General features: G+C 55.7%; 2 protein-coding genes across 2 annotated transcripts; both read left to right on the top strand.

Moving 5' to 3' along the window:
* Nucleotides 1–3,211: 3,211 nt before the first annotated feature.
* On the top strand, nucleotides 3,212–13,082 carry BPI (bactericidal permeability increasing protein). Its single transcript, XM_030008741.2, has 15 exons — nucleotides 3,212–3,487; nucleotides 4,410–4,524; nucleotides 5,050–5,178; nucleotides 5,936–6,091; nucleotides 6,563–6,626; nucleotides 8,616–8,679; nucleotides 9,156–9,247; nucleotides 9,412–9,588; nucleotides 9,810–9,869; nucleotides 9,996–10,163; nucleotides 10,590–10,657; nucleotides 10,931–10,973; nucleotides 11,345–11,408; nucleotides 11,944–12,020; nucleotides 12,744–13,082. The coding sequence occupies exons 1-15, from the start codon at nucleotides 3,244–3,246 to the stop codon at nucleotides 12,795–12,797; spliced, it is 1,575 nt and encodes a 524-aa protein (XP_029864601.2). The 5' UTR covers nucleotides 3,212–3,243; the 3' UTR covers nucleotides 12,798–13,082.
* A 415-nt stretch (nucleotides 13,083–13,497) lies between these two features.
* Nucleotides 13,498–21,563, top strand: CDK5RAP1 (CDK5 regulatory subunit associated protein 1). Its single transcript, XM_030008709.2, has 13 exons — nucleotides 13,498–13,771; nucleotides 14,467–14,570; nucleotides 15,033–15,067; nucleotides 15,801–15,901; nucleotides 16,088–16,298; nucleotides 17,133–17,253; nucleotides 17,550–17,780; nucleotides 18,038–18,135; nucleotides 18,246–18,301; nucleotides 18,398–18,528; nucleotides 19,417–19,566; nucleotides 19,994–20,134; nucleotides 20,282–21,563. Exons 1-13 carry the CDS (start codon nucleotides 13,546–13,548, stop codon nucleotides 20,360–20,362), a joined length of 1,686 nt encoding a protein of 561 aa, XP_029864569.1. The 5' UTR covers nucleotides 13,498–13,545; the 3' UTR covers nucleotides 20,363–21,563.
* Nucleotides 21,564–26,140: the final 4,577 nt, after the last annotated feature.

Below are 26,140 nucleotides of genomic sequence, written 5' to 3' on the forward strand. Positions count from 1 at the left end.
GTCACGCCGATCCTGCAGCTGGGAAAACAACAGCGGAGGAGCCCCCATGTGTTTCCCCGGCTGTATTTTTAGATGCTGCTGGATCAAAGGTTGTCAGGGACTCACAGGTGATGGTGGGCAGTGTCAGGCTGGCGGCGATCCCGTGCACGTGGGAGCGGGCAGGAGCCGCAGCTCCGCCACATCTCGATGCCGACTGTTTTGCCAAGCTCTGGGTGAAGTCCCTGCAGGTCTAGGGATGACCACGGTGGCCACAGGTCCTGGTCAGAGCCCTGTCCTGTTGGTGGCAGTGAACTTGTCCTGGTTGGAAATGGATAGGGGGAGGTTTTATTTCTGGCTATGGACTTCTGTTTTCCAAGTTCCCCCCAAACCCAGTTGGGTTGCTTTCGCTTTTCTTGCCGAGTCCCCCGGGTTTTCCCCTGCGTTTCCCCAGCAGAGTGTTTTCCAGCCCACAGCTCTGCCCCGCAGCTGCGAGTGAAAGCCTGATGAGCGGCAGCAGCGAGGCCTCTGGCACCAGCACACGCTACCCGGGCCCCGGGGAATTCCCGGGGTGGTTGTGGCACCGTAAGAAACAGATGCGGCCAGATTTCCTTGCAGAAGGCAAACATGTCTAGGTGTTCTTGCTCGCAGCCCACGGAGCAATGATGCCAGCCGCGCTGCCCTGCACCTGCCAAAGCCGTCCTGAGGACAGCTGGGATGCAGCCAGCCCTCGCCGGGGGCTCACCTGGGAAGGGGCTCGCTGTGGCAGCAAGCCCAGCGGACCCGAGCTGGTGGCTGCTGGGGATGGAGCAGGGCCACAGCCCAATCCCCACAGTCGTCGTCCCCCCCCCCGGGGAGCCCCAGCACACGATTGCAGGGTGGTTTGGGCCGTTGCATCATGCAAGAGATGCGGAAAGAGCTGTGGGCAGGATCAGGAACTGCCCGCACGTGCTAAGTGTGTGGGGCCAGAGAAAGCCCTGACCCGGGGAGCCGGGGGTGGCCTGGGGACAGCAGGGAGCGGGTCCCGACCTGCAGCCCTGGCCGAGGGACAGCCGGCAGCACAGGAGAGGGACCTCCCGCAACTCCCTGCCCTCCCGGCCTCTTGGCTACCGTCTGACGATGGCCCTTTCCTGCATGTACAGCCCAGCAAACCCCAGCCCAGCTCCAGCAGCCCTGGGCGGACTAGTCCTTCCCCAGTGGAGCAGGACCCATGCTCCTGGGACTGGCAGAGCAGCCCATCAGGCGAAGGCTTTTCCCCTCCGAAGGGTCAGGTCGGGCAGGGCAGGATTTCATGCTCAACTCCCTGCTGGCATCCCTTGCACAAAGCACTAGCGGGACCAGCCCGCATATCAAGCGTTAGATGTGGTTTCAGCTGTTCCTTGCCAAACATGGGAGTGTTTGGTCAGGGTTCGTGCTGTTTGAAGGGGTTTTTTTTCAGTGCAACTTTAAAATTTGCTCAAACCCAGAAGGAAGAGTTTCTGGTTTTGCTTCCTCTCTGTGCTGCTCCTTATAAAATTTCATTTCTCCTCATGGAAGAGGTTCTGGTTCCTCAATGCTTGTCCTGAATGTCTTAAATATTGTTTCGAAACTACCCTGCTAAGATGTGGTGTCACGGACAGGAGGGTTTGCAGAGCTTCTCCTCCGCACTGAGCAAGACCCAGCAAAGCGCTGGTGACAGGCAGCAGCACGCTCATAGAGCTGTGGAGGCTGCAAGTGGGGATTTGGTCCTTTAACCTTCTCCTCTGCTCTTGGCTTCTTCATCCTGGGCAAAATGAGCTCTGCCCATGGGCTCCTGGCCCCCAGGGATGGATTGGGGCCGGCACTGACGGGAGGATCGCAGCCCCTGGATGCTGTCTAGCTGCCCAGGGCACATGGCTCTTCCCTGGGCTGTTTGTCCCTCTTTGGCAGGCACCGTCAGCACCAGACCTGCTGTGTTCCTGTGTCCTTGTTTTCCTGCTCCAGCTCTGAGAGCCGACGATGACGGCAGTGCTGCTCTCCAAAGCCGTAGCCACACGTGCACATCTGGTGAGTGTTTGCTGTGTATCTGCCAGGCAGCCCGCAAGTGTCGCGGTCTGAAACTCTGGGGAAGAAAGGCAGAGTGGATCCAGAGCCTCGACCTCTCAAGCCCTGATCCTCCATGTGCCAGGTTCCTCCAGCACAGATGCCCCGGGGCTCCACTCACGCTGTCCCTCAGGGCCTGCGGCCATGCCGGCTGTGCTTGAGCAATAGCTGCATTTCACAAGCGCTTGGTTCAGGGATGTTGCCTCTGGCAACCAGGACTTCCCTGGATCCAGCATGAGATCTGCCTGCATCAGCTGCCGTGGTTTTCCTGTGCCCGGTCCCGCCGCTTCCCCAATGAGAAATGAAAGTAACTTAAATAATTTCTTCTTCCCTCACCTCTATCCTGCAGCCTGCATGGAGGGTCTGACTGGCCCCGCTCTCACCCCTGCCCGGCTGCACCCAGCTCCCGCACCCGTCTCCAGCCATCGTGAGCCCAAGAGCTGTGACATGGCAGGGCCCCAGAAGTTTTGCCTTTGGGGCTTGTTCCCGGTGCGCTGGATGTCTCCTGCCGTGCACGGCTGCTCTGTGACAGCCCCGTGCCGGGGGCTGGAGGTGCAGGGCACCCCGCTGATTTAGTTGCCCCCAGTGCCCTGCCGCAGCCTACCCAGCCCTGGGGAAGCTGCTCCTTCGCCAGCCCTGCTGGGTGCGGGGGGACTTCAGGGTCTGCTCGCGGGGAGTAAGAAACTGTAACTTGCTTTCTTTAGCCTTTGCTATGCCCCAAGGCTGCCCTGGTTACAACCGGTACCTTTGGCGGGTCTGTCCCGTGATAGCATCACCTAATGCCCAGGAGCGCAGAGCAGACCGGAGCCTGGTGGGACAGGGTGGGGGGCAGCAGGGCTGGCAGACAGCTTGAGGGCAGCCCGGGCTGTTCCCAGCCTTTGGTCGGCAAAAGCAGAGCAGAGCAGGCAGAGCACGCAGCGAGAACGTAGCCCCATGGAATGCAGCTGGCAGAGCCGAACCCGTGCCCGCACCAGGTCTGCTTCGCTGAGCACCTGCTGCTGCTGCAGGCAGGGACCCTTTGCACCCAGTGGAGAGCTGGAAACTGAGCTGTTGCCTCCTGGTTTTTGCTAGCCCTTCCCTGCCTGCGAGGAGAGGCACCGTCTCTGCCGCTGGGTGCAGGTGTGCCATGCCGTGCCGTAGGCGCAGGTGCCACCGGTGCAGAGGAGCATGGTGGTGGCCGAGGAGGAAGCCCTTCGGCTCCGGAGGATGCGCCGCGTGGGCTGCGGCAGCAGCTCTGCGTGCCTCCCTGGCCTACGGTTCCTGTTTTGGCACGGATATAAAGGCGGCGTGGGCAGGGAGAGCCCAGCAGGAGCGCGGTGCCACGGGGCAGCCAGGATGGGAGCGCAGAGCCTGGCGGCGGCTTGCGGGGCGCTGGCTTTGTGCCTGGCCCTCACCGGAGCCACCAACCCCGGCTTCATGGTGAGGATCACCCAGAGTGGATTGGACTACGGTGGGTTCGGCTTCTGATCTACCTCCTTGCAGATGTGCTGGCGGCTGAGGCGCGGAGCTGGGCGCCCGCTTGGAGAGCGCAGCGTCCTGGGGCAGGATGGGGGGATCTTTGGCCGCGGGTGCCAAATGCACCATCGCCCAGGGCTTCCTGCTGATGTACCTGTCTGCCCCCCACCGTCACGGAGTCCCTGTGGGGGTCTCGGGGGGCTGTGCCCAGGCGGTGTCGGGGGAGGCACAGAGCTGGCAGGGCAGGAGGGTCCCACTCCCATGGCATGGGTCCGGGCAGCTGAGCTGTGAGCCCTGGAGGAGCGAGCTGCGGAGAAGAGAGGAGGGGGGGAGCTGCAGGGGTGCAGTGACGGAGATGGATGGGCCCCGCGCTGGTTTTATTGAGGCAGGCAGAGCCCCGGCTCCAGCGGAGCGCTGTTATGGATTGAAATACACTGTGTGAGAAACAGCTCATTTACCCGGCAGCTCTGCCAGCCGTGTGGGAGAGGAGGACGTGACTCCCCTTCCCAGATGGATGCAAGGATGCAGCACCAGCTCAGGTCGTGCTGCTCTCTGGGACGTGTGCTCCATGAAGCTTTGCCCACCGGCGCCGGGCATGGAGCAGCGCGGTGCCCAGGACCTCCCGCACACCTTGCACAGTGCCCAGTCCAGAGAGCGAGGACTGGGACCTCTCCCTCCTTTCTGTGCCTGGCCACCACCTTCCCCTGGGGCTTGCAAGCAGGCAGGAGTCAGGCAGGTTGCCCATGTGCTCACAGGGCTCCGTGCACCGAGATTAGCTTTAAAGATAGCCTGAGAGGTGGAAAGCAGCCAGGGCATCTCCTGGATGTTTCCTTTAACCCTTTTGCTGTGCGCCCGGTGCATGCTCCCAGCTCCTGCGGGAAGCGCGTGGCTGTGATGCTCTTTCTCATCCCCTGCAGCCCATCAGCAGGGGATCGCCATCCTGGAGAAGGAGCTGGCCCAGCTGAAGCTGCCAGATATCTCGGGTGACTTTCGCATCCAGCATGTGGGGAAGGTGCACTATGAGATCTCCAGGTGAGCCCTGCCAGCGCCCTGGAGCGGCTCATTGCCCCCCATCCCACGTGAGGGGCAGGAGGGCTGGGGGAGGACGGGGAGCCCCCGGAGCAGCGAGGACAGTCCTGTCCCCTCCACAGCTCCCAGAGATGTTGGCCCTGTCCTCGGTGCAGGCAGAGATGCTCCTGCCCAAAGGGGAAAAAGGGAACCGGGGTGACGGCACTCTGGGTGCGGGTGGGTTTTGCGCAATTGAAGCCGAGGCGGTGGTGGTGGCCCAGCCCCTGCGGAGGTCCCAGCTCCCCACTGCCCTATCACCTCTCCGCTCCTGCTGCGCAGGGTTTTGAGCTGCTGTCTGGATGGCTGCAGGGACCCCATTTCCAAAACACGCCGCTTTGCGCGTCCCTGCCAGGCATCACTTTGCTGCAGCAGGACAGGAGCTGGGGTGCTGCAAATGTGGTGGTCCCGCTCCCTCCCCAGCTGTGTGCCCAGGGGTGAGGCACCCCTGTAATGTGACTTTTCTCTTATTTTTTATTTATTTATTTTTAGATTGGACCTTCGCAGTTTCAGCTTGCCGTACTCACGGATTTCCCTGGTCCCCAACGTGGGCCTGCAGGTCTCCATCTCCAACGCCTTCGCCGAGGTGGATGGGAACTGGCGGGTGAAGATATACTTCATGTGCGTGCCCAGCTTCCCCCTTGCCTGCTCGGGCGCTTCACGCTGCATCTCCCTCTCCGGGTCTGGACAGGCTTTTTCTCCTCTCCATCTCCCTTGTGTTTTGGATAGCTGTTGCTTCGCTCTCTGCAGATGCGCTGACTTGTCTTTCCCACAGCCGGGCTGCAGCCGCTGTATTCCCGATGCATGCCTGGGAGCCCCTTGCCCTGGGGGAGCCCAGCCAGGTCTCCGTCCACACCGGGAGCCCTCGGAGCTGGCCAGGCAGTGTTTATCCTGCTTGCAAGTGGTTGGGGAGACAACGCGAAAGCCGTCTCCCCTCTTGTGGCACCTGGGGGGTGCGGGACAGTCCCTTGTACTTGCTTGTGCTGGGGGTCACCTTCCTGAGTACCCGCAGGGACAGACCTGAGCCGGGACCGGGGGTGGGCAGAGGACGCTGCCACCCGTACAGCCACTGAGATGGATAAAACGGGCTGGGAGGCAAGAACAAGGTGGACGATGGAGGAGCTGTGCATGAACTCTCCTGTCTCTCTTCCATGTCCCCTACTTGCTTTTGATCCTCTCTATTTAAAGGTTACCTCTCCTAGTTTATGTTCCAGTGAAGTTTGGTTTCCCTGAGTTTAAAAACTTTCCTGGTCTTCTCTGGGTGCTCACTACAAGGGAGAGCCTGAGCTAGATAGATCCATCCCAAACCTGACTTGGGGTCCCTTTGCCAGGACTTGGCATTGAGAAATGTCCCTTTCTCATCCTCCCCTCCCTGCAGCCGGGACCACGGTTCATTTGACCTGAAGGTGGAGAATGTCTATATCAAAATCAACCTGAAGCTGGGCAGCAATGCCTCTGGGAAACCCACCATTGACACCTCTGACTGCAGCACCCGCATCTCCAAAGTCCGGGTACACTTTTGGGGCAAGTTTGGGTACGTAACTTCACTGTGAGGCCTGGAAACGCTGTGTGTTAGCCTGTCTGCCATGGGAACGTGGCTTCCAGGCTCTGGTGCAGGGAGTAAGATGTTGGCATCCACAGTCCCTTGGAGGCTGCCTGTTCTGCCTGCAGGCTGCCCGCACTGGCACACCGCTAGTCAGCTGTCTCCGGACTCTTGCATATACTTCTCATCCAGATGTGCAACTGAATGAACTTAAATCTGGCCTGAACTTATCCTGCTGTGGCTGCACATTTAAGGGAGATTTAAGACAGTCACTAGACTTGTGTGCATGTGGTTTACAAGCAGGTCCGTTTGCAAATGTAGATGCTGGGGCAAAGCCAGACTGGTATGGGAAGGACGTTCCCCAGTGTCTCACGTCTCTTGTGCCTCCCTTTCCTGGGCAAATACTTCTGCAGCAACCTCTGAGCTAGAGAAAGAAGGACGACTCTCTCTTTTTCTCTGCAGATGGCTTTACAACCTCTTCTATGGCGCTGTTGAGTCCAGATTCCGGAATATTTTGGAAAGAAAGGTACGTGAGCGAAGGAGGGCAGAGCTCTGGTCTTTAGCCCTCACTTGTAGCTGATGTGCTAGAAGGATCGGAGCACATGTAGGGATTTAACTACAGCCAGAGCACACGGGTATGTTGCCAATTTGGTGAAAACCAGAGGAATGGGCATTGCTAACTACAGTCTCCGTAGCATTGCGTGGCTCAGGCTGAATTCGAAACCTGCAGCCTTTGCCAAAGCCCAGCGTAATTGGTTCCTAATTAACAAAGACTTTTCTTTCCATGTGGTCAGCTAATTAGATCCTATGCCTCAGCCAGACTCAGTGTAGCAGAGGAAACCTGATCAGAGCTGTCCTTTGAACGGCCGCACTCCTGTATGCTTTGGGGAGCAATGGGGGAGAAATTCTCATTTCTGGATTTCAGATGCTTGCTGTCTTGTTTTAACGGGGTGCATCAGGGAGGCCCTGGTACTGGCCGCCCGGTACAAAAGCCTACATGCAGGAGACCTGCAACAAGACATGGAAACAAGCTGTTAGCAATAATTACTACAAGGCTAACTGGCACGAGTTACAGCCTCCCTGGATGTGAACCTTGCTCAGGAAGGAGGCAGTTGGAGAACAAGCAAATCCCACTCCCGCAGCAGATCCCATCCTGCCCAGGCGCTATTCCTGATGCCATGTAGTGGCTTTCCCAGGGCCCCTGGGAGCTGTGGCAGCAGATGGGCTGGCAGCAGGGGTGAAGCTGGGGCTCAAAGGCCTTTTCTGCTGTTTTGCCTCCTGGAAGGAGGGCAGCTGTGGGACTCCGAGAGGACGTCTGCGCCTCCTCTGAGCCCTCTTTGCCCCACGCATGTTTCTCAGTGTCTTTCTCCATGTGCGAGATGGTGCAAGGGGCAACGGGCAGGAGAGGGCAGGGGCTGGGAGTGCACTGCACCGGGACCCCGGGGAACATCCCGGTCCCAACCCAGCCCTGGCAGCCCGTGTCTGCCTCGCGCTCTCGCTGCACACGCTGGGGCAGTCCTCGTGCCCCCAGTGCCAGGGGGACCTGGCCACTGGGAGATCCCGACCACTGGGAGATCCCGGGACCGCTGCCGCATTTGCCCATCTACAGCTCCGTCCTCCCAGGCGGTGATGGGGCGTTTCCAGCACAGACAGAGGAGTATCGGCTGGGCACAGGGAAGAGCAGCAACCCTCTGTTGATACAGCCATGCCCAAGGCTCTGTCCCTCCTTTTCCTCCCCAGCGCTGCACAGGCAGCGGCTGCGTTGCTGTCGGCGTGGTCGCTGCTCCTCCGGAGCTCTGCATCTTGCCATCAGCTGCTGCAGGCTGGATGCCCGCTCAGACAGATGATGGCCTGATCCTGCCTGGTGGTTTCTGTGCCATTATGGGCAAAGCATTGCAAGAGAGCTTGTGCACATTATCTCAGCCGTCTGCAGGACTGTGCCCTGCAGTAAATTTCCTGGGCTATTGTTTAGCCTGCAATTAAATCCCCCACTAATGCCGAGGCTTCACCCGTGGATGACAGCAGCAGAGGGATTTGCTCTTCTGTCCTGGCAGCACAGAGCTGTAGGAACTCAGGACAGCTCCGCTTTGTCGGTGCAATTAGTGCTCCTGCCCCTGCAGGGGTGAGTTAACTCTTTCAGTTGCTCTGCTTCGGCTAAGTCTTGGCTGCTCAGCACAATTCATTGCACCGTGGGCCGCAGAAACAGTCTGAGGGCACACATGAGATTCTTTCCAAGGGCCTCGACACAGCTGAACTGTGCATGGGGAGCTTGCTGTAAGCAGATATTTGCAGGTATAAACCTTGCTTGTAACTTGGACACTTAACTAATGTGCCGTCTGATGAGTAGAGACAAATATCACTCTGTGCTCTTTTATTTAAGCAGGCTTTTGCAAGGAATAAAACCGGCACCGGGCAGCAAAGCAGAGCACGGCTGACGCTTTGACCCGGGGGGTGTGAAGGGGCTGCCCCCGGCAGAGCTGCCCCTGCTCATCTTTGCTGCCTTTCTTGCCTGCAGGTCTGTGAGAATGTGGTCACGTCTGTGCGCAGCGAGCTCCAGCCTTACCTCCAGACCCTGCCAGGTACCAGGCGGGGGCTGCACAGGGTTTTAGGAGCAGTTCTTCCTAATGTTTCCCAGCCATGAGGACAGTGTCATATCTTGTGCCCCCTCCCCATTTCCTTGTATTTCTGCACCCAAGTTGGGCTGGGGAGTACTACATCAGCAGAGACTTGTCACTGTGCTCCCTGTCCAGCCGCAGAGATGGCTCGTCTGCACGCAGCCTCCAACGAGCCGTGCCCTGGAGCTGGCAGGGGCATGGGCTGCCTTAGCCAGGGGACCCAGACCCTTCCTCGGGTCCAGGAGTTAGTCTGCATGGCTGAGAAACAGGAGGGAAACGTGATTTTTAGCTTCTAAACAGAAGCAAGCACATATGAACCTGGTACTGAGCCGTTGTACCAGGAAGCCCGGGCACGGCACTGGATGTCGGCAGAGGCATTCTGCTCCTGGCTTTCCTGTGTCATCTCTCCCTCGCTCATCTGCCTGCCTTGTGTTTTACAGTCACAGCCAGGATAGATGACAAGGCCGGGATCGATTACTCCTTGGTGGCACCCCCAACTGCTACCGCCCAGTCCCTGGACGTGGACCTGAAGGTGAGAGGCTGCCCTGGGAAAGCTTGATTTGGCTGATGCCTTCGCCACAGGCAGGTGGGGAACCAGTTTTAGGTACCTCCTGCAAATGCCGTTTGCCAGCCAGCATCGGCGGGTGACTCCCACCACCCTTTGCTCTCCTGCTTCACCTCTCTCCCTCCTCACAGGGCGAATTCTTCTCCCTGGCCCACCGCTCCACCGTCCCCTTCCCTCCGCTGGCGCTGGCCTTCCCCCCGGATCACGACCGTATGGTTTACTTTGGGGCATCCAGCTACTTCTTCAACACAGCCGGCTTCGCCTACCACGCAGCCGGGGCTCTGGTCTTCGAAATCACAGACTCCGTGGTGAGCAGCGCAGGTGGGACAGGGGCCGTGCCCGCGCCTCTGGGCAGCGGGTTCAATTTGCAGAGGAGCTCCGGTGGCAGCCTGCGGTCTCGGAGGACCCCCCCAGCGAGCTGCCTGGGGGGCTGAGAGCTGGGGGCCGTGGGATGGGGCCGGGGGGGCTGATCTCGCCGTGGGCTCGGCTGTGCCGCATCGCCCCGGCGTGACTGTTCTCCCCCCCGCAGATCCCGAAGAGCATGGGGTTCCACTTGAACACCTCCACCTTCTCAGCCTTCATTCCCCAGGTGAGTGGTTCCAGCCCTGCCTCCCCAGAGCTCCTGCCACATACAGGCTTTGCTCTGTGCAGGGTGGTCTCCCCCAGGAACGGGGGTTTGTGCCGCTGTCCCTACCCTCTCCCTGCTCCTCTGCAGCTAGAGAAGATGTATCCGGACATGCCGATGAAGCTCAGGCTGTCCGCCCCCTCTGCTCCGTTTCTGAACATCGGACCAGGGGGGCTCTTACTCAAGCCTGTCGTGGATATCCAGGCTTATGCCATCCTTCCCAGCTCCAGCCTGGCTCCTCTCTTCCTCCTCAGCCTGGTGAGTTTGGGCACAGCCTCGCGGCGGTGACTGTGGTCCTGGCTGGGCAGCTCCGGGTGTAGCCACAGCTCCAGCTGACGCGGTGTGTCAGTGAGCTCTGCCCTGCTTCTCAGCGGGGCAAAGATGTGAGTTTTCGCTGTGCACCGTCCTCCTGCTGCCTTCAGCAATGCTGAGCCATCGCTGCTGAGCTCCTGCCGGGGGACGTGCCAGATGCTATCCAAAACCAGCCCAGTCCTGGTACCGCTGGGGTGTCCCCAACAGAAAAATACCTGAGCTAACTAATGCCAGGTTTAACGCTGCGTGCAAATGTGCCCCTGGATGGGCAGCGGTCCCGCTGCGTTTTGGCTGGTCGGAGCCGTTCCCCCGGGTGTCTGGTTTGGAGTGAGGTGGGGTGAGCACTGCCGGAGCTGTGCTCTCTCTCCCCAGACAAGCAATGTGTCTGCTGTCATTGACGTGAAATTGGGCCACATAGTTGGGAGCCTGAATATGGGCAGGTACGGAGCGGGAGCAGCGGAGGGCTTCGCTCGCACAGCGGCCTGAGCACAGCCGCCGCTGGGCAGGGAGTGGCTGGGGGGTGCTTCTGGGGGCTGTTCTGTTCTGGGATGGAGGTGAGGTGGGGAGGTCCCAGGGATGTGGACCTGGTGGGGAGGGGATGAGCTGGGACCGAAGGGAACAGGATCTGTGCAGCCATCGATGGGTGGCACTGGGGTGGGAACTGCTGCCTCCATTGGGACAGCCTTCACAGCACCGCTTCTGTCTCTGTGCAGGTTGAGGCTCTCTCTGAAGCATTCGGATGTTGGCACTTTCCAGGTAAGCTATCCTTGACCATGACCAGAGCCCCCAGCATGGAGGCGAGAGCCTGCTGGGGCCCAAGGAGAGGGCTCAGTCCCCCCTGCCCCCCAACATGGGACCTGGGGGTGCACCCAGGACCCCACATTGACCCATAGACACCTCCTGCCTGAGCCTGCAAGACTGGGAGAGGATGCAGAGCCAGATGCCATTGCTTCTTTCACCCCTACACTTCCCACCCTGCCAGCGTGACTAGACAAAGCCACTGGTCTCTGGCAAAGCATGTGCCCATCCCAGCTCCTCATCTCATTTCCTAATTATCCTCCAGTGCCTGGTCACCTCCTCTCCTGGAGGTTAAAGCTCTTTTCCTTCCCCCTCTCTCTGCTCCCCAGGTGCGAATGCTGCAGTCCATAATGAACACCATTGCTTCCTCTATGCTGCTCCCGCAACTTAATGGTGAGAACCTGCTGGGGGGAATGGGGGTGTTGGAGTAGTCACTAGCCATGTCGCTCCATCTGAGCAGGCCCAGCTCACTAATTAAATCCCTGTTGCCAAGCCTGATCGGTGGGTAAAGCCTGCAGCGAGCGCAGGAGATGGCAGTAGAAGTGCCTGGCAGAGGCAGGCTGCAGTGTGCGGGAGCCTCTCGGTGCTGTGACATGCATCCAGCAGTGAACACAATGGAAAAAATGAGCACGACGCACATCCTAATGCTTTCCAGACCCTCTCACCGCTCGCTGCTTCTCATGACTCCCCAGCAATTTGGGCCGGAGCGGGGCTGGCGGCTGCCAGGGGCCCAGGAGGGGTGGCACAGTACAACATGCAGCCCCCAGCCCTTCTGTGGAGCTTGGGAGGAATTTCCTCTGCCTACCCTGGGAGCAGCAGGGGTGAAGAAAGGGCCAGGGGCAGGAGGTGGCTGCCTGCTTTGCATAGCCTGAGCTCCCTCTCGCTCCCACTCCCACCCCAACGCAGCCACGTGTGTTGTCTTTTCCAGAAAGGTTAGCTGAGGGTTTCCCTCTGCCACTGCCGGACAGAATACAGCTCTCCAATATCCTCGTGAGGTTTCACCAGGTGAGTGAGGGGGAGCACCCGGCCCCGGCTGGAGCCTGTCCTGCCACCCCCGAGCCCCCCGCCTGCCGGCACAGTGCGCAAAGCCGGTTCCCCCACCCGTGCTGGGAGGTGGCGGGCAGCGGGATGCGCTCGGCCAGGATCCCAGCAGCACAGCCACAAACCAGAGCCCCGCTTTTCTCATCTGCGCGGTGGGGGTCTGGGCTCTGCACCCCCAGGGCAGCACCGCATCGTTCTCCAGTTCTTAGACCCGGGGCCCGAATTTCCCACGATGCTTTTTATAGCACGCACAGCTCTGCAGCAGGGTTAGCCCCGAGCCCCCACCTTCCCTGGCCGGCGGAGACTGGCGGGACGCTGCGTGTGAATGCAGAGCAGCTGCTGCCGGACACATCTGCCTGCGGTGGGACAGGCAGCGCCTGCCAGACTGGGTGGAAGGAGCTCCGCCAGGTCCTGGGGAGCGGAGAAAGCCCCTGTCGTGGGAGGCCTTGGGGAAGCCCCAGAGGGGTTGCCACGACGGGGTTGCTGAATAGTTATGGCGAGGCATGGCTGTGAAATGTCTTCAGAGCCCTTCCACGCCTAAAATTAGGCACAGGGGCTGGCAGAACCACCCGTGCCCATCCATCCTCCCTCCCCGAGACAGGGTGGGTGCCGGGGAGCGCGGCCGCCTGCGAGAGAAAGCAGCTGCCAGGGCCCGTTGCAGCCCCACGCTTTCTCTCTTTCTCCCAGAATTTCCTGCTGCTTGGAGCAGACGTCCGCTATCAGCCTCTGGAATGGAGATAAGGCGATGAGAAGGACCTTGAGTGCCAAAAAAAAAAATGCCCCCTTCGCCCCTTCCCTCCCCCTGGCCCTGCCGCCGGAGCTGAAGACCCCCGGTTCTGCCGCAGCGTCCCTCTCCGCCCGCCTCGGCCTGGGCAGAAGCACCCCCGGGGGCCGAACCCCACGTCCCCCGGCCCCAGCATCTCCCGGTGCTGCTGAGAACTGGGGGTCCCTGCCCCCCCCCCCCCCCCCCCCCCCCCGCTTCCCCTCTGCCAGGGGCGGTTGGCGGCAATAAAGGCGGCCGGCGCCGGGATGGTGGCTGTGGGGCTTCTGTCGCTGTCTGAGCCTCTGGAACCTTCCCTGGGCCCTCCGCACCGGGCCCGGGGACTGCTCGGGGGCGGCCGCGGGGTGCCATGAGCCCCCCCCCCCCGCCAGCGGGAGGGCAGGCGCCCGGGAACGCTCGTTTCGGCTCTTTTTATGGCTGCGGTCTGTGGCGAAACACCACGGAACGCCGGGTTTTTTCATCGTGGTTTACGCTTTCCCGCGGCGGGGCCGTCCCCGGCCACCCGCGAAGTTCCCCCGGCAGAGGGACGGGCCCGGCGGAACGGCGGCGGCGCGGAACGCAGCGCCGAGGGGCGGGGGAGGCGGTGGGGACCGCTTATGGCGGCGCACGGCGGGGCCGCCCTCTCGCCGTTCGCGCCCTTTCCCGCCCCGTCCGTCCCGTAAAGCGTTCCGCCTGGCCGTCGCCGCGGTAACGGGGCCTGGCGCGGCCATGCTGCCCTGGAGGCGAGCCCTGCGGGCGGCGGGGCTCCTCCGCTCGGCCGCCGCCGCCGATTCCCGCCCCGGGACCTCCCGGCGAACGCGCTGCGGGCCGGGCGAGCGGCCGGTGGGGCGCGGGGTCGCGCTGCCCGCGGGGCCGGACCTGCGGCAGTTCCTGAGGGGAGCCGCCGCGGGGGAGCCCCGGCCCGAGCCGGGCCCTGTCCCCGGCACCGGGAAAGGTCTGTGGGTCTGTGTCGTCCCTCAAGCCGTCCCCGCTCCGCGGGTGCTGCTGAGCCCTGCGCGGTGGTCCGGGCTGGCGGGGTCAGCCGTGCCCCGCGGCCGCGGCCTTGCCGCCAGGCCAAGGGCGGCCGTAATGGCTGGTGCGGGCAGTGGTGCCCTGCAGCCGGAGCACAGACTCAATGTGGCGTGCGCAGGGGGTTGTTTGGGTGCATTGGGGGGCCCCGAAGGGGATTTTGGCGTTAGAAGAAGTCCAGCTCGTTGGCCACATGCTCATTGGTGTGTCTCCCTGCGCCCTGAGGATGGGTTGGGGAGCGGGTTGCTCTGGCACCTCTCCGCAGTCCATGTGCTGGGCTGTTGCCCGCAGCCGTGGCAGAGTTATCAGGCTGTGATGCCCTGGGGAGAGGGGTTTCGGTTCACTAAATGGTATATCTCGGTAATAACATGGCTTCTGCTTCTCTGCAAGCCACAGCCCAGACCTGTCGTGTTAGAGTGACGTGCTCGGAGGTACTCGGCTTTCCCAGAGTCCGTCTTTATTTTTGGTTTATCTTTTCTGCAAACGAAGGTAGCTTTTGTGCTGCTTGCCTGACTCTCTCCAGTGGGGGGACTGGAGGTTCCTTCCTACAGAAAAGGTCATAGAAGCAGGTTGTAGATGAGAGGTGAGGCAGGTTGCTGCGTCACACCACCTTTGTTGCAGTGTACCTGGAGACGTATGGCTGCCAGATGAACGTCAATGACACGGAGATCGCCTGGGCCATCCTGCAGAAGAACGGCTATGCGAGGACAAAGGAGTTGGATGAGGTAAGGCACCTTGGCAGCTCTCCTGTAGCGCAGGCCTGCAAGGGCGTCACACCACTGCTGTGCCTGCGAGTCTTGGCTTTTGTCTGGAGTGCAATCCTGCAGGATGTTGCGATTTTTTGCAGTCTAAGTTCTGTGGAGTAAAGGAGACTACTTAACACGTGTGCTAGAAAGCTGTGGGTTATCTTTTTTCTTTAAACGGCTGGGTTCTCTCTCAGCTGGAGAGGGATTGGACACAGCAGGACTCAGCTTTGAGTTCACCACTACCATTTAGTGGAAGACTCTGCTTGTCTTCTGTTAGTTTCTTGCACCTTTGTTTGTTGAAACCCACCACATACTTGGGCAGATCTTTTTCACTGAGTTAAGTGAGTTTTACAGTCTGCCTCTTCAGGTTACCCGTGCAGGGCATGAGTACTTACTGTTTGGCTTTTACAAATTCTTCCTTTTTTGTTGTTTTCAATTTAGGCAGATGTGATTCTCCTTGTCACCTGTTCTGTGAGGTAAGGAAACTTGTGTCACTGCTGGTTTTGGACAGTTTTTAAGGAATTACCATTTGAAAACCAAGGCAATAAATGTGTTGTGTGAGGAAGAGCATACAGATGTGAAACTGCCTGTTTAGTTGAGGGTAGAGCTAGCTGATGCTACGATGTATAACATTAATTGTGTTATGAATTGCTTTTCTATATAGTGAGAAGAAGTTCTTTGGTCGCGTAAGCTCTGTGTGTATGCCATGGGCAGTTAGAGACCTGCACAGATTTGTGCTTTAATGATTTTTTTTTTTTTTTTAATGTTCTTCTGTCTTATCTTGAAGTGACTGTCTCTCTAGTACAGGGTCTGTACTTCAAAAATTTGGGAAATACATTTATGGGCAATTTAGAATATAAATATATAGGGAACTTTGCTTGTTTTTTCTGAATGCAGAAGATATAGAATGCTCATTGTTACTTGCAAGGCACCTCATATTGCAGGCTAAGCTCTGCAAGAGCTTAGTCCCTAAGTTGTTTCTACAGTGCAGATGCTCCCAAGCAAGCAAAACGATAGTAGATAAGATGGAGTCAAGACATAATCCACACACCATGAACAACGCTTACATATGTTTTCAGCCAGATCCATCAGGCTGATCATTCCTCGTCTTCAGTTGAATTCTCCTCTCAAAGCACTTGGGCTGTTTCAGGTTGGAGGACCGTTAAAAGCGCAACAATCGGAATAACCACTGTTTTCCTGGCTTCCCAGGGAGAAGGCAGAGCAGGCTATCTGGAATCGCCTGCGGCACCTCAAGGCACTGAAAGCCCGGCGGCAGCAGGCTCGCTTACCTCTCCGCATCGGGATTCTAGGTACCTGGCAGGATGTGCAGCCGTGGTAGCACACACTGTTGTGCCACATCCCATCGTGCTGCGTTTCCTCTTCCCCTCTGGTGGCACTGAGCCTTTCCTGCAGGGTGAAAGCAGCTAGTGAAGGGGTGCGGAGGTATAACGAAGGGTGGGCAGTTCCTCACAAGGACCCTTCTCCTTTGGCGGCAGGATGCATGGCTGAGAGGCTTAAGGAGGAGATTCTGCACAGGGAGAAGCTAGTCGATATTGTGGCAGGCCCTGATGCATATCGTGACCTTCCCCGGCTGCTGGCCGTGGCAGAGTCTGGCCAGCAAGCTGCTAATGTCCTGCTATCACTAGATGAGACTTACGCAGATATTCTGCCTGTCCAGACTAGTGCAGGTGGCACAACAGCATTTGTGTAAGTACCTTTTTTTCCTGTGCATGTTTCTGTGGTCCTGGTTTGGAAATACTGCTGTGCGGAAGAGACATGTCAGTGACAGCAGCTACCCAAGAGATCCAATGCCTGGTTGCACTCACTCCCAGCAGCCCAGAGGCATGAGTCTACCAGACTGTGTGTTTGCTGCTTCTTCGCTGTCTGACTGAGCCCTGGAGGGACTGCCCCATGCTCTGGCTGTCTGCAGGCTTCTCTTATTCTCCTTTGAGAACGTTGATTGTCTAAGCCTGATGCTGCACCGTGTGATTTCTGTCCCACTGACATCTGTGCCTTTCTAAAGTCTGTGCCTCTTATCCCCCGCCTTCTGCTATGTCCTGCCCCAGGTTCTCCTATTTAATTCTGCTAATCCTCCATGCATTGTAATTTCTGTTGGTTTTGTTTCCATTTGTTTATTTTTGATAATAAGATTCCCAAACATGAAATCAGACTCTGCTCAGTGTGGCCATAAAGTACAGAAGGACAGTATCACCCTCTGTAGGAATAGGATGCAGAAGGATCTTTCATCACTGCCAGATTGCAGTGCAAGTCTGTGCCTCATTAGTTGCTTTCCCAGTTTCTTGGAAATGTGCATGAAAAATTAGGAGCTATTTGCTAGGGGCAAGCAGAAGCCAGCTCTGGCTGGAATGGTGCATAAGGGGAAGCTGCAGAGCTGTGTTCAGAGCTGATGCTGTGTGTGCTGCAGGCCAAGGGAATTGGCTGTAGGCAGCAGTGCTGGGCCAGGTCAAAGCAGGGCAGGATGCAACATGGATGATTCTTCCAGAATGATCGTAGTATGACCTGTACTTTACCTCTCGGCAGATCTATCATGCGGGGCTGTGACAACATGTGTAGCTATTGCATTGTGCCCTTCACCCGTGGCCGTGAAAGGAGCCGCCCCATTGCGTCCATCCTGCAGGAAGTGCGGATGCTTTCGGATCAGGTGAAGCAGAGCCTCCTTCCCACCTGTCCCCACCCATGGGAGGAAGGATGGTTCTCAGTGAAAGTGTTTTCAGTGGTACCTTTGACCAATGACATCGCCTTTATCTGTGGAGATGAGGTTACCATAGGGTTCCACCAGTGGCTTTTTGATTCCCCTTATAATACTCTGAGACAGACAGGGAAGGGAGGGCCTCCCTTGGAGACTCCTCCTTGAAGTAAGAGTAAAACCATGGCTGCCCTTGCACCTTAGCCATCCTGACCAGGTTATATTTTTTTCCCCTCTGTTTATCTTTGTAGGGAGTGAAAGAAGTGACCCTTTTGGGTCAGAACGTCAACAGCTTTCGAGACATGTCTGAGGTGCAGTTTCAATCAGCGGCTGCCCCAGTCCTCAGTCGTGGCTTTAGCACAGTCTACAAAGCTAAACCAGGAGGCTTGCGCTTTGCACATCTTCTAGACCAGGTATCTAGAATTGATCCAGAAATGAGGATCCGTTTTACCTCGCCACACCCCAAGGATTTTCCTGATGAGGTAAGTGTAAAGTAAACACCTGGACCTCTGCTTGCAGGCAGGCAGGCAGCTCTGAACTGCTAGATGTGGGCTGTGCTTCCTTCCCAAAGGGAACATGGAGTCACAGAAGGGGAACAGCAGCTTCTGAGAGGGGAAATGGTTATGCTAAAGCCAGCAGATTTGCAATTTGCTGGCTTTTACCTGGGGAATACTCTTCCCCTTGGCATCCTGGTAGAGTTGAGCTGTCTACGACGTTGTCTCCTGATTGCCCATCACAGGTCCTGCAGCTTATCCAGGAGCGACACAACATCTGCAAACAGCTTCACCTCCCAGCCCAGAGTGGAAGCACACGAGTCCTGGAGGCCATGCGCCGAGGGTGAGTGATCACCATGTGGAGTCCTGTGCCTTGCCCTCTGATTTAGGGTGCTGGTTTCTCCTCACCAATGTGGTTTTCTGATTAGCAAATCCACGTGTTGTTCATTGCAGATACACAAGAGAAGCATATTTAGAGCTTGTACACCATGTGCGTGAGTCCATTCCAGGTAGGGGCTCCCTTTAGCTTGGTCTGAGCTCAGCATTCTTGAGTGAAGTGTTCCTCTCTTCCCTGAGGGAAGTGTAAAGCAGCGTCTCTGTTACAGGAGTGAGGTTAAGCAGTGATTTCATTGCCGGCTTCTGTGGAGAGACAGAAGAAGACCACCAGCAGACCCTGTCCTTGCTGCGGGAAGTTTGCTACAATGTAGGCTTCCTGTTTGCCTACAGCATGAGACAGGTGAGTGCGGGACCTGATGGAGAAGACTGTTACCTCTGGACATCTCACCTAACTCCTGAGTGCTGTTCCTCACAGTAAGACGCTGAAAAAAAAAAATCTATTGAAAATAACACCTAAAGACTCATTATATTGGTAGATTTTTTTTTTTGCTGGCGTGCAGCCCTTCAAGGGTATGTGTTGCTGCAAGTGCTGCCTTTATGCCTGAAAGGCTTCCAGCTCCCTTTTGTGAGTGTAAGGCTTGATTACTGATTGGGTGACCTGGTTCTGCAGATGTTCCAGAGTGATTGCAATGAAGCAGCCATGTCTGCAGAGACCTGGCTGCAAGTCCATTTTTCTTTGTTGATGAGAAACTGTGCTGATGTAGGGAGTCTCTGTCAATCGAGTCTGGTGAGAACTGGTGAATTTTCAGAAGGTATTTCCATGAGAAGAGTGGACAGTTGACAAGTCTCCTTTAGAATGCTCCCCATAGTGTAAGATGCTGATGGGGAAGAGGACAGAAGGTTGGGAAACATAAGGAAGCAAAGGGGTATGGATCACATTTTAGCACATGGGACTAGAAGTAGTAGAATCCATTGCCTGTCTTTGTGGACAGACAGGCAACAGATGCATCTCACGTGGGAGATGCAGCACTTCTGCTTCACACAGCCACTGATACTCAGCGCCCTACATCAAACCTACTACCAAAAAGGTGGTGCAGGAAGAATGTGAGGAAATCAAAGATGTTGCTGGTGCTTAGCACCTGAAAATGTTCCTTGAGATTGTAAATACAAACTGTAATGTGTGGAAAGCTGTTGCTTGAAAAGCAGCCAAGCTGGCTGGGGTCAGACAAGGTTCTGATCTCAGACTGTCTGTTTATTCAGGGGCCACACTTGGTTTGTCTGTTTACAGAAAACCCGGGCATATCACCGGCTGCAAGACGATGTGCCTGCAGACATAAAAAAGAGGCGGCTGGAGGAGCTCATTACTGTCTTTCGAGAGGAGGCTGCAAGAGCAAACGAAGCGCTGGTGGGCCAGTCTCAGCTGGTGCTGGTGGAGGGGGTGAGTGTGCCTGGAACAGAGTTATACTTCTCGCCTCTTGCCAGCCGAGAGGCTCTTAGGCTGTACACAGCAATCGTCACCTTCCCTTCTCACTTTCCTCACACAATCCTAGGACTCCAAGACCGTGTCTTCACACTTAAGCAGACAGCCTGATTTTTCCAGAGCACTGAGCTGAGCACAGAGGGATGGTGTACGCCAGACATGTCTCTGGGCAAGCACTGAATTAGTGCAGGCTTTGAAACATTGCTTTTGGTGTGTGGGTGTCAACACAGCAGCTCTGGCCCTAGGACTTTGTTACACGGCGTGCTTAACAGTGTGGAATGTGGATTTAATACTGGCAATAGTGCTCAATTAATTCCTGAGGCAATAAAGCCCAGCAGTGAATCAGCTATTGCCATGCAGGTAATGTTCCCTGTCCTCCTTTCAGCCCAGCAAGCGCTCTGCCTCAGAGTTGTGTGGGAGGAATGACGGCAACATCAAGGTGATCTTCCCTGATGCCGAGATAGAGGATGCTGCGGGCTGCAAGGCTCTGGTCAGAGCCCAGCCAGGGGACTATGTGTTGGTGAAGGTGACCTGTCCGCAATGCTTGTTTCCTTGGGCTCTTTTCCTTGCACAGTGCTGTTCTCTAGAGCAGCTGCTGCCAGAAGAGCCTAAAATTAGAATGGATCCTCCTCAGCCTTTCTGTTCCTGAGGACTGTTGTGCTGTTTCTTTCAGGTAACCTCTGCCAGCTCTCAGACCTTGAAGGGAGTTCCGCTCTGTCGTACTAGCCTCTCCCGCTCTGCAGCTTGTCATTGAGGTACCCCTGCTGCCGGTGGACAGAAGCAGCACATTTTCCCCAGGAAGAAACAAGGAAGTTTGGTCAGATGGAGATAGGGTAGAAACAGGGAGATATATGTGTATTAGAATATGTATATGAAATATTAATAATATATATATTTCTGTTTTGGTAACAGCCTACCCCTCATAGATGTGTGCAAGTTTGTAGGCAAAAGGGATGGAAGCTGTGTATGGATTTGCCAAACCCAGGTACTGTGTAATCTTTTATTTTCATTTGCCCTCAGGCTTGGCCCACCCTTGCAGTGCTGCAGGTCTGTCCTCTGACTTGGATCATGTCCTCTCATGCAGCCCAGCCTGGGAAATCTATGTCTGCAGAGCAGGTCATTCCTACTAGCTCAGTTGAATTTAGGAGTTGCAAAAACTGGTAGTGCCTGGAAAATAAAGCTCCAGTAACTGCTGGAGAATGGCAGGAGTACTGCCAAAGGGGAGGAAGAACTCGGAGAACAGGAGAAGATTGTGATCGATTCTTTCCAAATATTGGTAACTTCCCTATTTGCAAAATGCTTGGAAAGGGCAAGTAAGAACCTGCACCGTGCCTGTGTGATGGAATATGGCACTGAACTGTGGAATACAAAATGGTGTTTAACATGCACGAGTGATGCTTAATCTGTTGTATCTGAGGCCGAGGGAATGCAGCCTTGCCCTTGTACTGGGGATATCTGGATCTAGGTTAGAGAGGTTTTCCCCGTCCCCAGGCCTAAGTGGCTGCATGGTAAGGACTGGCTGCCAGCCGAGTGTTATCTCTAGCCTGTTAAAACTTTAGGTGCAGCTTTGTAATCCAAACATCTGTGGATGTCCTTCCCTTTGCTCACTAGAAGAGAGACGTGGTTGTACTGATTTAAATGGCCAGTAAGTCCCTTAAGTGCACCTTGCAAGAGTTCCTTGTTTTTATCAGCCTGCAGCTAACTGTGGCTGCACTGTGTCATATTCCAGCCTGATCTGCTAAATTCAAACAAGTACCTGTAACTTGTAAGTAAACTCTTATGAGATGTGAGAGTCAGCCCTTTTAATATAGGTAATCATATTAGTAAAAGAATTCATTGTGAAAGGCTCTATCCAGTGACAAAATTTTGAAGGAAAAGCTGATCAACTCTTACAGAGAAGTCACGACATGAATTTGCAGAATTTTTAAATAAACATAAAAGGGTTTTGCTAGAAAGTCTTCTCTCAGCTCTTTCTGGAATATAATTGTATCTCTTTGAAAACAGCATGGTTCACTGAATATTCATTAGACCTTAGTTTAAGAAACAAACACATTATTATCTCAGAGCTGATTCTCTTCTCATAGAAGTGAATCTGCACGATCCTACTCATCAGCGTGGGTTCTGAGGTGCTAACAAATACACAGTGCCATTCTGTTCTCCTGCCTCCAAATGGGAAAGTGTCTTGGGCCCAAATTCACAAACCAGGTCTTAGACTTCTGCTGCTTAGTGACCGTCAGCCTTTGACCAGTGGGTTTTTAAGGACAAAGCAGTGAGAAGCTGTTTGGTTTGAAATACCAAAGGAAGCAGCAGGGTGTATAAGCATCATCCCTCAAAAGTGGCAGGCACTGAAGCCAACATGTGCTTGCTAATTAAAACAACTGGCTAAGTGGCCCAGTTTTAACTGCCCTGCAGCATCTCTTTCAGCTCATTTTCCCCATGCATCTTGAAACCGTGGCCCAAGCCAGCACCCCCTGAAAAGGGGCTGACACCCACTTTTCACTGCTCATGTTGACCTTCTCCCCAGCAGCACCTATTCCAAGTGAGAAATGCAGACTGCAGTGTCCCTCCCCACTCCATCCAGTTTTGAGGCCAGCTGCGGTCGTTTTACAATCATTATTTTAAGAGCAAGAGACTAATGAGGAGGAGAGCTGGGGTTTACGTTTTGATGAGAAGGTGATAATGCTCACTGCACAAACTCCCCAAGGAGCCGTAGCGCTTACCATTTGCCTCGCCTCCTTAGTTTTTATAGACCTCGGGAATGAAGGCTGAGGTTTTAAGGCAGCAAAGCATCCATTAGGAAGCGCTTACAGTGACCTTGGAGGCTGAGTTAGTCGTTTGGCACTGCCTGATATCAGGAATGTTTTTTTCTCGGGGGCTAGAGGTGCGATGCAGTTTCTGTATCTCTTGTCAGGAAATTTGCTCCCTGAATTCAGTTGTTGGGAAGGCTGAACTTGTCTCTGGTGTTCATTCTGCCTTGTGCTCATTCTTGTACATTTCTTTTCCCAGCCTGAGCAGGGACGAGAGTCCTGAACTCCACAGGACTTTAAATCTCCCACACTGATTTATACCTGTGCCTTCTACAATTGGAAGCTGAAGTGTTGTGGTGTTTTGACATATCTCAGTGATGGAAGGGTTTGTTTTGCTGGGATTGATGCTGTAAGACAGCTGTGGGTTCAAACCAAAATACTGGTTAATGTAAGCATGCACTGTATCTCTGCTCTGTAGCGAAACATGGATCCAGGAATCGGTACCCAGGCTTGGTGGGAACATGACTATCTGGGATTTGTTACCAGCAAAGAGGCCTCCTAGGTTTTTATTATCCAGAGTGCAGTGTTTAAAAGCCTTAATTTCAACCAATTTTGTAAGTGTCCTCATGAGATACATTTTGTAATGAAGCTCAGTCCTCACCTCCAGTATCCCAAACTCCTGGAACAAGTTCTGGTGTGTTCCCAAGGAGCCCCAAGAGACAGCAGCCCTGTTACAGTTGAAAGCTGGATCCTAGTCTTGTTCTTTTGGAAAAGAGCTGCAGGCAGCCCCTGCCAGGCTCCAACTGCTTCTGGGCACAGGAGGAGATGTTCCTCAGAGGCAAAACGCTACCGGTGGGATGCTGGGTGGTGTTTTGTTCTAGGGATGACTCAGAAGTCTTCCTCAGGTCAGACCCACAACTCTAAATCCCTCCTCACTGTGCAGTCCCGGTGGTGTTCTTTGTGCTCAGCCTTCCTGTATCCACTCACTTGGGATGGAAACTGCTAGCAATAACACCACCAGACCAGAAGTCACCAGCCTCAGGAAGTTAAAAAAAAAAAAAAGGAGCAATGGAAGTATTTATTTGCATGGGTTTGGGGTTATCTGCTTGCTCTTTTTGCTCTTTATATTCCTATGGTTCCAAGTTTATATTGCCGGTATTGGGCAGAGTGAATTTCCCAAGTGAAAGAGACCAACCAACTTTTAACCCTGCCCTGAACCATTCCCACAAAAATGCTGTGTTCAGGTCACACCCTGGAAAAGGTACAGAAAAAGTCACAGCAGCGATCCATGTCCAGGTCCTTTGCTGAGGCAGATTCTTTAGGTAAGAGCCAGGGGATTAACGGGATGTATGTGAAATGCACAGAGCATAAGCTTGAAATGCCTTTGGCAAGGAGCCCAAGAGCCACACTTGCTAAAGCACACTAGCCACACTAGGTGCAAAACTGGACCAGGCTCATTAAAAGCCTGTGGCCAAGGTGGTGAACCCTCACTTGCCATCTGCAGGGCCAGGCACCGAGGGCACTGCAGGGGAAGGTGGCAGTCCATCAGCAAATGAACTGACCTGCTAGAAAAACAGCTTAAACTCCATCCGCTCAGAAAAAAAGGCAGGCAGCCTCCAGCCTGTGCGAGCCTCTGGGGACTTCAGTCGGATGCCTAAGCGAGACATGAAACGGCCCTTGGGACGCTCCTGCTGACTTGTGCTGTGCTGGGCACAGGCTGCGGCATCGCTTGGGAGCCCTCCCGAGTCAGGTCACCGCTGTAGCTGTGCCGGTAAAGCACCGGCGCCTGGGGACACCGGCCGGTGACTGCACCTGCGGCCCCATCCAATATTACTGGTATGTAGTGATAAAAATTGGGGTTTAGTGCTGCTGAGAACAGGTCTGTGCTGTCAACCGTGCCCAGGCCAGCCAGCTGCAGCGACAGCGAGCGTTCCTGCCTGGGGCACAGGATGGCTCTGCTGGGCTCTGCAGCCTCTGCCCTGTAACTTCTGCCACTCGGTTTGTTTTAATCTAGTTTTTTATTAAAGCAGAGTCTCATTCTGAGCGCAACCTCTGCTGCCAGAGCAAAGCAGCTCGGGGGACCCATTCTCCTTCACACCTCTCTGACTCCCCGACTCCCTCGAGTGCCTCCTGATTTACAGCGGGATGGGGCTGGGCTTGTAGGTAAGTGTTAGACATCTTAGTGTTACACAGCGACTCACAACGCTAGTAATGGCAGCGCTGGTGCTCTGCCCTGTCGCGCAGCCTCTCGCACAAGCGAGGAGGCACGTTAGTCCCTCCAGCCTGTCCCGCTGCTGCGAAGCACCAGGATTTATGCAGACGATGTGCCGGGCTCTGGTTACATCGGCATCTCGAGTGCTCGGCCAGTCCTTTTGGGGGTGAGCAGCCTCACTTCTCCAACAGCTCCCTCGTTCCCAGGGAATTGTCCCACCGTCCCTCTGGAGAACACACAAACTTTTTTTGCCTCCATCCAGCCAGTTGTGCCCCAGTTACACCCATGGGAAAACACCTATCGAGGCATTTGGGAGATCAGTTTTCTGAGCACAGACCTGAAGTGCTGGGATGATATTTACTTTCAGGCACTGGCTGTGCCCTGAGGCACCTCCTGACACCAGGATTTCATAACACACAACCTGCACGCTTTCCTTTTCTGCTCGCAGTGTGTGTTGGGTGAGGCTGGACATCACCACAAACACACGAAGAGCTTCACGTGGTAGAAAGGTCCCTGCCAGAGAGAACAAGAGCCCGTTTGTTCTCTGCACCCCCATCACACAGCCCTAAGGAGCGATCCTGTTTGTCCTCGGGTCTTGGCTGTGCTTACAGAGAGGACGGACAGACGGCAGCGGGCGCTCTGAGCCAGTGTTCATCTGCTCCTCACTGCCGTTTATTGGCCTAAGGACAATCTCAAAATAGATGCCCATCGTTGTCTACACTACTCCTACGCAGCCTTGCTCCCTTCTCCAAGACTCTCTGAGCAGTTGGGCTTTTCCCAGTACCAGAGCCGGCTGTGGTGTGTCACATCCTTCCCCAGAACCACCAGTGGTCTGCAATCTGTTTTCCCTTTGCATATCAATGAAGCTGGAGGGAAAGATTGACGTTTTCCCTGATGGCAGCTTGTAAGCACAGTTTGCTTTAGGTCAGCCGAAGACCTCCGCTCTGCTGAAGCGGTGGCAGGTGACGAGAAGCATTGCCTCTGAGCGATGTGCCAAGCAGCCTGCCGGGCTGCGCTGGGGGTGAAACGCTTTCCTTCCCTTTTCTCATGGGTTTTCACTTTAGCAGACAGGCTTCATGCACTTGCCAGCCCTTTTCCCCCAGGCCTCCTCCTCCTCCCTCCAGCAGCACTGCTGTGGGCTGTGGGTCCGTGGAGGTTTCCTTTGGCGGCTTCATCACCACTGCTGAAGCTAGCTCTTTGCATAAAGCTTAGGGATTTAATGCAACATAAAGAACTTTAAAAAATGTTTTCCGTTTCTAAAATTAGTTACATCGTTAGTTCAGTCCTTTCTGGAACTGGCTGCAGCCAGGTTCCAGCAGGAAGGATACGCTGGCTCCATTGCAGCTGATGGTGAACTCTGCTGTGCTGGAAACACAACAGGCTCTCTGTCGCAGCAGTGGGCAGCTGCCGGGTCCTGCCCACCTCCCCTGTGTCCCCCCACTGGTGTCCTCCCCTCCCTGGCCAGCCCCAAGCTGCTCTGTAGCCCACCCAGCACCCGCTCCCGCCGGCAGCGCCGGGGTTGGCGTTTCGGTCTGTCTCCAGACCCTCCCCATGGCAATGCGCCGTCCTGGAG

The sequence above is a fragment of the Aquila chrysaetos genome, chromosome 3 (assembly GCF_900496995.4).
Source record: "Aquila chrysaetos chrysaetos chromosome 3, bAquChr1.4, whole genome shotgun sequence".
Taxonomy (NCBI): Eukaryota; Metazoa; Chordata; class Aves; order Accipitriformes; family Accipitridae; genus Aquila; species Aquila chrysaetos.